Genomic DNA, 11785 nt, shown 5'->3' on the forward strand with positions numbered 1-11785 from the left:
GAGCGGCCTGATGAGGTGTACCTGGAATTCATATCAGGAGGCTCACAAATCTGAAGTCTTTGGTGTGAAGAGTTGGCCTTAGGTCAGCTGATTGGTGGTAGCCAGGGACCTTCCAGAAGCGAAGTGAGACACCGAGAGAGTAATGAGTGGTGCACGAACAACATAAGCTGCGTGCAGGAGTCCTTGTGGTATCATGTGTGGAGGGCTCTAGACATGGCAGCTAAGGTCAGGCCCCCAAATACTTCCTACCAGAGGTTGGAAACAAAATAAGACGCTTGGTCTGAGGTCAGCGAGCTCCTAACAGTCAGTGAAAGCCCATGTGTGAGTCATGCGGGACTCTTCCCTACAATCCAGCACACCAAATTACCCCCCCAAAACTCCCCACCCAGCCACAGAGCTCCGCCCATAACCCCGCCCCCTCCACTGCCCTCCTCCTGGGGGCCCAGAACCACAAGACTGGAAGTGGATCTCCAGGCCCTCGAGAACTTCCTCCTAACCACGCCGTGCGCAGTGAGGCCTTGTCGGACAATTCCTGCCTAGGGTGAGCACAGACACGGGCCCCACGTGCCGGTAGGGGTCGAGGCGCGAGGAGTTGGGGGTTACAACCACGGGGACACGCCCCCGACTACCCCCCAGCCCCATCTCCCCTGGAAAGAGGGGTCCAACAGACCCTGCCCCGCTCCGCCCCTGCTCTCGGGCCTCGGAGGCCCCAACATGGTGGTTAAAGCCCCAAGTCCTTTCACTTACCCCGCGGGGTCTCAGGGATGGCAGGCCTCGGCCCGGGGCTGCTGGCCTCGGCCCGGGGCTGCTGGACTCTGGCTCGACTCAGCACACGCAGAGATCCCAGGCCCACTGGTGGGAAGGAAAGGACCCTGGTGAGGATTGGGGGGACTCCATACCCTGGAACATGGGGGGGGGGCACGCAGAGTCCCCACTCCTGGCCTTGGCCTCGGAGGGTCCAGGCTGGTTTCAGACAGAGGTGCTCCCTCACTTTGTGCTCTGGAGACTCGGGGAGGTAGGGGCCTTGGTCTAAGGGGATGGCAGCAGGTCAGCAGAGGGAGGTGAGGGCTACTGCCTGGGAGGGGAGGCACGGATCAGCAGGAGGATTCCTAGGGCCTCCCAGGAGTCAAACTGAGAGCCTAAGTGAGGACCACTGGGGCCCTGAACCACAGAGCCTTTATGTGTCTGCTGTAACTTTCAGACTTGGTGAATCTCCGGCACGTGGGGCTACACACACGGTCACCCTCACTTGCTCCTAATGAGTCTCCAGCACCTGCTGCCATCAGCGTAGCTTGAGTGGCCAGCCACAGGGCAAGCTCCGGGTTCTACCAGCAGTCAAGGGAGGGCCCTGAGTGAGGACTGAGGGAACCACCCACTTGGAGAGAGGGGACCAGAGAGAATATGGCCTGTCCCGTCCTGTCGACCCTTAAGATCCCAAGAAAGGAATGCCAGGCAGAGACATCCCAGCATTTCTTCTATCAGGTCTCAGGCAGGTGGGAGCTTTAATCGGCAGGTGCAGCCAGCGGTCAGAGGGAGGGAGGGTCCCAGGTCCTACACGGAGCCAAAGTGGGGCTTCTGCATCATTCCGAGGACCCCACGAACTCAGGGCAGAGAAGCCCTCCCATAAGTGTGCAGCACTAGGTGCCCCGACTTCAGGGGTGGGCTGAAGTGCTCCCTCCTTTCCTCCCCCAGGGAACCATGGAATATCAACAGGGTGGCCTGCAGAGTGGGGGAGGGCGGCGGGGGCCCGGGCCTTGCCAACCATTAACAGGACGATCTTGAATGTGAACGGAGAGGACCCCCACCCCCCGCCAAACCCGGACACAGGGGTCTTCACGGTCACCCCAGTAACCCCCAGGCAGGGCTGTGCGGCTGGGACCCAAGGGTCACGCCACCTTCCTCCACAGGGTGCTCGGGGCCCAGGCTGACCAGGGTAACGGCAGCCCTGTGGGGTCCTAGAGCCGTGCGCGGGGCGGGGAGGGGGGGGCCTGGAGGGGCGGCCGTGTTCAAAGCCCAAGTGGCATCTCTCCGCCGAAGGGGCTCACCCCACCTCACCGACCCCCCTCTCCAGGTGCCCTCGCTGCTTGCCAGCCCTGCCCAGTGTCGCCATGCCTCGGGGCAAGAGCAAGGTCCGTGCCTGGGAGAAACGCCACCAGGGCCGCGGTGAGGCTCAGAGTCTCGGGGGTGCTCCTGCTGCAGCAGCCGCAGCCGCAGCAGCAGAAGAGCCCCCCCGCTCCCCCCAGCCCGCTGTGGGGGGGATGCCCCCGGGCTCCCCCGAGGAGGGTACACCCCCGCAGCCCCAGGGCGCCCGGGCCCCCGACTCTCCTGGCGAGGGCCCTGCAGGCCCGCCACGTGACCAGGGCGCCCGGGCCCCCGACTCTCCTGGCGAGGGCCCTGCAGGCCCGCCACGTGACCAGGGCGCCGGGGGCCCGGCCCCGGCCGAGCGCAAAAACGCCCTCACCCGCAAGGCCAGCGTGCTGGTGCAGTTCCTGCTGGAGAAGTACGCGGCCGGGGAGCCCGTGGCGCACGCCGCGCTGCTGAAGCTCGTCAGCAGGAAGTACCGCGAGCACTTCCCCGAGATCCTCAGGCTCACCTCGGAGCGCATGGAGCTGGTGTTCGGGCTCGAGCTCAGGGAGGCCGACGCCCGCAGCCAGACCTACGTCCTGGTCAGCAAGCTGGCCCTCCCGAGCGACGGCAGCCTGGGCGGCGGCGGCAAGGGGCCGCCCAAGACCGGCCTCCTGATGGCGCTCCTGGGCGTGATCTTCATGAAGGGCAACCGCGCCACCGAGGAGGAGGTCTGGGAGTTCCTCACCGTGCTGGGCGTCCAGGCGGGCAGGAGGCACCCGATCTTCGGCGAGCCCAGGAAGCTCATCACCGAAGACCTGGTGCGCCAGGGCTACCTGCAGTACCGCCCGGTGCCAGCCAGCGACCCTCCGCGCTACGAGTTCCTGTGGGGCCCGCGGGCCCACGAGCAGACCAGCAAGATGCAGGTGCTGCAGGTCCTGGCCAAGATCAACAACACCGTGCCCAGGTGCTTCCCGCAGCTGTACGAGGAGGCTCTGCTAGAGGAGGGGGAGCGCGCGGTGGCCCATGGCCCTCGCCGCGTCTAGTCAGTCCGTCGGGGCGGCTGCTTTTCCCTGGGGTGGAAGAGGGCAGTCGACCTTCCAAGCGGTGCAGAGTCCTGGGGGTTGGAGGGAACAAAGCATACATCATCTTCCTATTTGTTCTAAACTGGTAGCTTCTAGCAACACATACACAGTTCTATTTATTTCGGTGTTTTCAAATGTTTGTTTCTTGTAATAGCTCTTAGCTTTAGAATATAAACTTAAGAATGGCAGGGCTCTCATATTTATTGCTGTTTAACAACTGAGAGTTACAGTTTCGGTGTAGGAAAAAGAAAGTCACAAACCATCTATATTGTATTTGCGGTCCAAAAGCAGATAACAAGGAGCTTTGCTTTTTTTTTTTTCTTCCTGTTGCACATAAGTAATTTGTAGGTCTATGTTTTCTTTAAGTTTTCGAATGTTGTTCATTTTAATTGAAGATTTTGCTTCGGAATCTAAGTTTATTAATGCCATGGATAACACATTTATTAGTATTCAGGTTTAAGATGAAGAGTTTTGTTTTTGTTAACAAGCCGAAAAACGTTCGATATTTTCTTTTTGCTACAGAGCAAGGTAACATGGCACTGGAATAGGGTTATTCATGGGAATGTGAGAGAACCTCATAGGAAAATATTTGGGATCAAAAAATGGTGACACATAAGGAAAGGGTGGTTAACTTGTTTTATTCTCTTTGTCTTTGCTTTTAAAATTAAATAATAAATAATATACACCTGGATATGCGTAGCTAATTCAAAATGTATGAGAAATTAAAGTTCTTGCTCATTCCATCTTTTTCCCTGGGCGCCCAGCACGGTGAGCAGCATTAACTGAGTAGCTGCTCTTTGGAAAGCTCCCTAATAGCACCGGGGATGGTAAGAAAAATAAGCCGGAACCACTGCACATAGAATTGTAGACTTTAGCAGTAGTTACCATACAATGAAGATGGTAAGACACATTCTAAGAAATAAATAAATGACAATTTTAAAAAAGGGTGCATAAGGGGAGGTCCTGGATGAGAACAGTCTAGTGTAAATTACTTGATCAAGGCTGTGTTGGCTTAGGTAAGATGCCAGTCCCTTGCGTGGAAGGTCTTTTAAAGCCAGACTGCGTCTTGGGCTGGGTGTGGCTGTGGGAGCACTGGGCAGGGATGGACCAGGTCCTCAGTCAGTGGTTCTGAGTTGAGAGACTAGGCCTAGAATGGAAAGCAGATTTTCACAGTTACTTTGGGATTGTAAGAAAACCAGTGGCAGTCCCTGGCTGGGGCCTGAATGGAAGGGGTCCTATGTGTTTGCTCCAAGGCAGGTAACACTGCATAAATGAGGTGTTTTAGGCATAGAATGTCCAGAGAGTTTCTGAGTAATAAGGGTAATACTCCTTTGAAGTAAGATTCTAAGAAGCGCCTGGACTTTACCACTTATCACGATATAAGTAAGAGCTCACTCCATTAAAAGGGCATTTTAACTAAATTACTTTTAGTATAATTTGTCAAACTCTTAAGGTAAGGCTGGAATTTTGGTGGCAATAAAATGAATGAAAATCGGGGGTAGATTAGATGGAAATGGACCCGGGAGGGAAGTTGTTGATCCTTGACACAAACAGGACCTTTTAGTTGCATCCAACTGGAGAAGACAACCCCATACCCATATTAAACAACAGATGCTCTGATGGAGAAATACTATTGCATTTTATTTGCCCAGCAGCATTTCAGTGGATTTGGATTTTTATATTGTTTGGAGTTGCATATTCTCTAATTCGGGCTGGAAATAAAATTCTGTGAGGAAACAAATGTTACCATCTGAGGTCAAAATCATCTTAGTAATAACTGCCATTCATTAAAAGTACCAAACTTAGGGGTGCCTAGGTGGCTGTTGGTTATGCATGTGACTTCAGCTCAAGTCATGGTCTCAGGGTCATGGGATTGAGCCCTGCATTGGGCTCCACGCTCAGCCGTGAGTCTACTTGTTCCTCTTCCTTTCCCTCTGACTGTCCCCCTGCTTGTGCTCCCTCTTTAAAATGAATAAAATCTTAAACATAAATAAAAGCATCAAACTGTGCCTAACACTGTGCCAGGTGGGTTACACACATCACATGTATGTCTATAGTCCTACATGATAATACATTATCAGACTCACTTTTCAGATAAGAACTTAGAATATTCTCCAATTTAAGGCTGGCAAGTGACTGTGTTGGCCTAGACCCTGGCTCTGAATTCCTCAAGAGCCCACACTGCCACTCCTCCCAGGCCAAGGCACACCTATGTCGCTTATCTCATTTTTCTGCTCACTATTCCAAAATGTATTTCAGGTATTAAAAAGCACAACTGCATACCCAAAATACAGATCTGGAATACAAAGCCTGAGGAACAATCAATAAAGATAGCAAAATTAGCGTGCAGTATGAATAAAGAAAGAGATAATATTCAGTGACAATTATATTATCAACAAAGGAAATGTCAGTAAACCTCAAAAGATCAGGGGCTCACAGTATCATGTGGCTCAGTCCCTTCACTGTGGAAAGTAAATCTTTTAAGAAGTGAAATTATGTAAGAGGTTAAGTCTGTGAAGAGAAGGAAGAGATCAGCTTGCTTTCTGTGACCGCACACAACCCGCCATGGGCCCCCACCTTTCCTATACCTTCTTCATCTACAATCACTCCTGGGAATCAACCCCTTCACTGACAGCTTTGCAGCAGGGAGACTAAGCAAGAGTTTGGAAGGATGAGGTATTTCCCAGGAAGCCTTTCAAAGAAGAGACAGGAGTCAATATGAAAATTCTGATGAATGAAGACTAAGGAGGCTAACACCCATGATAACTGGAATCACAGAAAGACTGGCCCGTGACCCCCTGGCAGAGCTGCCAAGATAAGCACTCCTTCACTTATTTTGGGGGTTCTCAGAGCCATGAGAACTTTGGTCTACATGGGTGCCTGTGCCTTTCCAGGTATGATAACAGGATTCAGGCTTCTTGGGGCGCTCTCTGATCCAGGTGGGGGTTTGCCCCTAATCTTCACTTAGGATCTTTACCTTGACTCCTAGCAAGCCCTGGGTTTCCATGTTCTTTCAACCTAAGATCACCCATGTAGACCAACGTTCTCATGGCCCTGAGAACCCCCAAGATAAGTGAGGGAGCGCTTATCTTGGCAGCTCTGCCTTGTCCTCCCAGTCTTCCCGTGATTCTAGTTATAATGGGGTTCCCATGGTGTAAGGGAAGAGACCTCAGGCAAGCAAAGGAAGGAGTCTCAGGTCCTACCAGTAATCAAGGGGAGGATCCTGAGTGAGAACTTAGGGAAACATTTTCCCCTCAAAACTGAGAGAATCACACAGAACTCTGCCTTTGCTGGAAGCCCTCGGATACCAAGGCATTGTTGACATAATGTGACATATTCACTTCCTCCTATGGTGTCACAAGGGGGTGACAGACTTCCTCTAAGGGGTGTGGCTTAAGCATCAGCAGTGGAAAGATTTCTTGGTTTTTCCACAGGCCAAGGTGAATAGCCTGAGGACTAAAGGAGCCACATACCCCTAACAGTAGGAGCCTGAAAGCGTTAGTTTCTTACTTCCAGCTTCAGGAGACCAAGGACAGGTACGGTCAGGTAAGGAGATCCTCACCTCCTTCTAGGGTCTCAGGGTGGTACAGACCTTGATATGATGGGCAGGCCTAAGGGTAAGGGAGGGAGGAATTCCAGGCCATGAAAAGGGTTGGGGATCAAAGCAAGGACCAAGGGACTCCCCACCACTAAACAGAAAGAGTAGCCAAGAATCTGGCTCTGCCCCTGGTTTCAGCCCTTGAAGAACCAGGGCCAGGCTATCAAGTCAATACCTCCCCCACTTATTGCTATCAGATTTACAGGGAATGAAATCCTTAGTTTGAAGGTGCAGCTACCATTCAGGGAAAGGGGTGGAGGTGCCAGGCCCTACACAGATCCAAAGTAAGGACCATTAATGAGGACTGAGGACCCCGAAGAGGCCAGTACAGAAAACTCCCCACTGAACATTCAGACGTAGACAGGAATTATAAGATCAGGACCCCTTTCACTTCCTTATTGTGGGTGCCAAGAGGCTTGTGATGTCAGCCTCAGGAGAACAGAGGAAGAAAAATCCATGACCTGCCACTAGTAGACGGATGGTCTTGCATAAGAGACTCCTCAAGCCCCTGCGCTCACCCCAGCATGCATGAGGCAGGTCTGGCAGGAAGCAGCCTAAACGTCACTCTACTTTCCTTCACAGGTTTCCCAAAGGACAGGCTGTTTAGGAGAACGGGAGCCCTGTGGGGTTTTAGAGAAGTGCCCTCGAGGAAAACTGCAAATGTAGCCTTCCTCATATACCACCAGCCGAGGTGGCATTTCCACGCTGAAGGTGCACACATCCCCTTAACCTTCCTCTTCCTCTAGTGGGCCCTCATCCCCTGCTCTCCTACTCACACTCCTAACCACTGTCCCTCATCATACTCGTTATGCCCCGGGGTCAGAAGAGTAAGCACCGCACTCGTGAAAAACGCCGCCAGTCTCGCGGTGACTCCCAGAGTCACATGAAAGTTCAGGCCCCTGTAGCAATGGAAGAGTCCCCCACCTCCTGTTCTCCTGTTTTGGAGGGTAATACCCAGAGTTCATCAGCTATTGAGTCAACTAGCACTTCCCAGGAGGCTTGGGGAGCCCCGTCTACCACCATTACCTCTTCAGATATTTCTGGCACAAAATCTGCTGAAGGTGAGAACAACCAAGGTGAGGAACATCTATGTTTCCCTGAGTTCTCACCTTCTACTGAGAGCACTGATATTCTAACTATGAAGGTGAGTTTGTTGGAGCAGTTTCTTCTGTACAAATACAAAATGAAACAGCCCATTATGAAGGAAGACATGCTGAAGATTATTGGCCAAAACTACAAAGACCAATATCCTGAGATCCTCAAGAAAGCCTCTGAGCGCATTGAGGTTGTCTTTGCAGTTGACTTGAAAGAAGTCGACTCAACCAAACAATCCTATGACCTCATCAGCAAAGTGAAACTCCCTAACAATGGGAGGGTGCGTGCTGGCAGGGGGTTACCCAAGACTGGTCTCCTGATGACAGTCCTCGGTGTGATCTTCATGAAAGGCAACTGTGCTACTGAGGAAGACATCTGGAAATTTCTGGGTATGATGCGAGTATTTGCCGGGAGGAAGCATTTCATTTACGGAGAGCCTAAGAAGCTCATCACCAAAGACTTGGTGAGGCTAAAGTACCTGGAGTACCGCCAAGTGCTCAACAGTGATCCTCCACGCTATGAGTTTTTGTGGGGTCCGAAAGCCCAAGCTGAAACCAGCAAGATGAAAGTCCTGGAATTTTTGGCCAAGGTCAATGATACGGTTCCCAATGCCTTCTCATCAAGATATGAAGAAGCTTTGAGAGATGAGGAAGCAAGAGCCCAAGCCAGACCTACAGCCAGGCTAGGTGCTACTCCTATAGCCAGTGTGCATTATAGGGGCACATTCAGCAACTTCTCCCACCCCTATTGAAATCTGAGGCTTTAAAAAAAAATCTAAATAAAAAAATATGACATCACAATAGGGATTTGCATGGAAATGTGAAAGAATCCCACAGTAAATTTACTGTGATAATGGAATATAAAAAAATAATAAACCGTGATCAACTTTGGTGTTCTCCTTTCAGTCTTTTGTTTTATAAAATTAAAGGATTTATGCTTCAATATGCTTAGTTTATTAAATTTAGGAGACATTAAATCAGAACAAGTTAGACCTCATACTCTCTCTTTTATTCCCAAAATGTCTACTGAATGATCTGCTTTCTGGCAGGTTCCATGCTAGGACTAGGGATGCTAAGATAAAGACCTAGCCTTTCCCATAGAACTTTAGAAACTGGTAGCTATGATCATAAGGAAGATACTGAGATACCCTCTATGTCTTCAAGTTAAAAAAAGAAAATTAGAGTGAGAAGGGAGGTGTCCTAGGGCAGAGCAGCATGTATATTCCCTGAAACGATGCAGTTTGAGTTTTGGGATACTTCATGTCAATCTGTGATGTAATTTCAAATTAAACTACATGATGGATTAGACTGAGATTATGGGAATGGTGATCAGAGGCCATACCCTAATATGATGCATCTCAGAGATGAGAGAAAAGAAAAATCTTTAAATGGAAAACTACACTGTGCTGCAAGGTCTAAAATTAAGGTTCAATATTATGGGCTCCTTGACATTTAGTGAAACTGACAGGGCCTCAAATTGCCTAAATGAAAGTTCCCCTCCATACTGTGCACTTGCAGATACGATCCACTATCAAATAACCATCTCCATCAAGCAGATGAGGTACATACCTCGCTTATTCCTAAGTAGCAGATTTCTGTTCCCTACCAGCTTGCAGAATTATTCAAAGAAGCTGATTACATGGTACCATGGGAACTAAAGGTCACCTCCACCTCCTGACACCAAATCGTGCCTCCCACAGATGTGCTCATTCATTGTATTCCTGGGTGTAACCCTCATGTTGTACTATGTAGCACGGGGTGTCCTTCTCCCCCAGCCAAGTGAGTACACATGATTAATAACCAGTCGTCTTTCTCATCTCTACAGTGTCAGGGGGTGCATGTTTGAAGTCTACACAAACCATAGTGTGGAAGTTCCTTCCTTACCTCATGGGGTAAAAAGGAGGCCATTAAAACAAACTCTTATAAGTTACTTTGGCATCATATATAATCCAGAAAGAAATCTCTACCTCTAATCTGTTAGGAATGCCCTAACAAAATAACACAGACTGGGTGGTTTCAAACAAAATTTATTTTCTCATAGTTCTGGAGGTTGGAAGTCCAATGTCAGGGAGCTGGCAAAATTGGTTTCCTCTGAGGTTCCTCTCCTTGGCTCCCATATGGCCACACACTTTATTTGGCTGTCCTTTTGTGTGCATGAATCTCTACTGTCTCTTTGTGGGTCCTAGTCTTTTTTTTATAAGGACACCAGTCAGACTGGGTTATGGTCCACCCTAATGGCCTAATTTTAATTTAACCATCTCTTTTATGACCTCATCTCCAACTATAGTCACATTCTGAGGTACGGGGGGTCATGGCTTCAACATGAATTTTTGGGGGGACACAATTCAGCCCTGAAAAGACAAGAATCAAAGGTGTCTTTGTTACTATCTCAATAAAGAAGAATATAGTGCACAAATAGGCATACTAAACACAATGACTCCAGGGAGTTTCGAGATAAAAGTGTGAACTCCCTTGAGGTGACACACACAGAAGGCACTGTATTTATACTTTTTTTTTTGCTTTGAACTGGTAAAGTCAGAGTCCACTGCATTAAAAGAGCATTTTAATTAGATTTTCTTGACGATATTTTGGTAAATTCTAAGAGAAGGCTAGATTTTGTTGGGGAGGGAACAAACGAAAATAGAGGTGATTTGAGTGGAAGGACAACTGGAAAGAACTTAATGAGTGGGTCCTTGACAAAATGCAAGGAGTTCTAAGTTGTATCCAGGTGGGGAAAGAAAAACCATGCACCAAAATTAATAATAAATACTCTAATAGGGAAGAAATGCTTAATTTTACTTGTTAAAGTCAATTTTTGGCTGATTTGATGTTCTTTTGTCTAAGAGTATTGCATTTCCAAGGACATATTCTGGCTTTAAAAAAACATTCCTCCATAGGAGGATGATATTATCTAGGTAAAAACCATCCTAACTGCCTTTCATTAAATGCCCAGTATTTGCCAGTCATCTTGACGGATGCTTTATATACAGTACCTACATTCCCACAGTCTTACAATATAGTTTACCACACTCAGTTGGCACATGAAGAATGTAAAATATTCTCATATTCACAAGGTGTTAAGTGTCAGAGCTAGCCTATACCCCTAGTGTGAATTCATCCAAGGCACGCAGGGCCTATAACTCCCATCCTGAAGCAGACTGTGTGAGCCTTTATTCACTTTTCTTGTCGCTACTATAAAATATATCTCAGTGGATTAGGGAAAAAAAAAAAAAAAAGGAATATATGGCCAGAGCAATAAGAATACCAAAATAAATGAGCGGTATGAATAATGAAAGGAAGGATATAGCATCTGCTAATAATACGCAGTGTTGCTTAACTTCAAAAAATGGCGGTCTCATGAAATTATCTGGCTCAGCCAGTTTCCTATGGCAAATATTTTAGAACAGAAGTTACGTAAGAGGCCACATCTGGATAGTAAAGAGAAGGAATATATCGGCGTGGTTTTTTACTCTGATATTCCACCTCCCAAGCTAAGTCTCTTAATTGTTTTTCACCTTCCCCATCTCGTATCAGTCCTGGGACACAGATTCATCCTCTGTAAGATTTGCACTTAAGAGATTATTCAAGAGTTTGCAGGTATGTGGCATTGCTCTGAAAGCCTTTCATTAAAGAGACAGGAGCGAAGATGAGGACCGTATAAATGAAGGCTGATGAAAGCAAATTCAGTCACGTAGGTAGTCACGCAGCGACCCCCCCGCCCCCCGCCATTCCCCGGCTCTTACATCTACGCTGTCAGACTGATGTCTCTGCAAGAATGGTATCAAGGATGTGAGGACCTCGTAAGGGTGGTGGTGGAGTGAAGGGCTCAAGGTCCTAAATGACTTTAGCTGACAATCCTGTATGAAACTGAGGGTGTTCTCCACCCCAGAACAGAGGGGGCACCAGAGATCCTGCCCTTGCCGCAAGCCTTGAGAGGCCCTGTC

The 11785-nt window shown here is 48.9% G+C and overlaps 2 protein-coding genes across 2 annotated transcripts; both read left to right on the top strand.

Annotated features, from left to right (window-relative positions):
- The first annotated feature begins 2108 nt into the window (after positions 1-2108).
- LOC113242204 (melanoma-associated antigen B17-like) lies at positions 2109-3110 on the top strand. Its single transcript, XM_026480163.2, has one exon. The coding sequence runs from the start codon at positions 2109-2111 to the stop codon at positions 3108-3110; it is 1002 nt and encodes a 333-aa protein (XP_026335948.2).
- Positions 3111-7555: 4445 nt separating this feature from the next.
- Positions 7556-8593, top strand: LOC125281227 (melanoma-associated antigen B5-like). The gene has a single exon (XM_048213534.1). It carries the CDS (start codon positions 7556-7558, stop codon positions 8591-8593), a length of 1038 nt encoding a protein of 345 aa, XP_048069491.1.
- Positions 8594-11785: the final 3192 nt, after the last annotated feature.

This window comes from Ursus arctos, chromosome X, assembly GCF_023065955.2.
Source record: "Ursus arctos isolate Adak ecotype North America chromosome X, UrsArc2.0, whole genome shotgun sequence".
NCBI lineage: Eukaryota > Metazoa > Chordata > Mammalia > Carnivora > Ursidae > Ursus > Ursus arctos.

Bases quoted from the DNA above. Each gene is read 5' to 3' on its own strand.
- LOC125281227 (XM_048213534.1), top strand. From the start codon at position 7,556: ATGCCCCGGGGTCAGAAGAGTAAGCACCGCACTCGTGAAAAACGCCGC.
- LOC113242204 (XM_026480163.2), top strand. From the start codon at position 2,109: ATGCCTCGGGGCAAGAGCAAGGTCCGTGCCTGGGAGAAACGCCACCAG.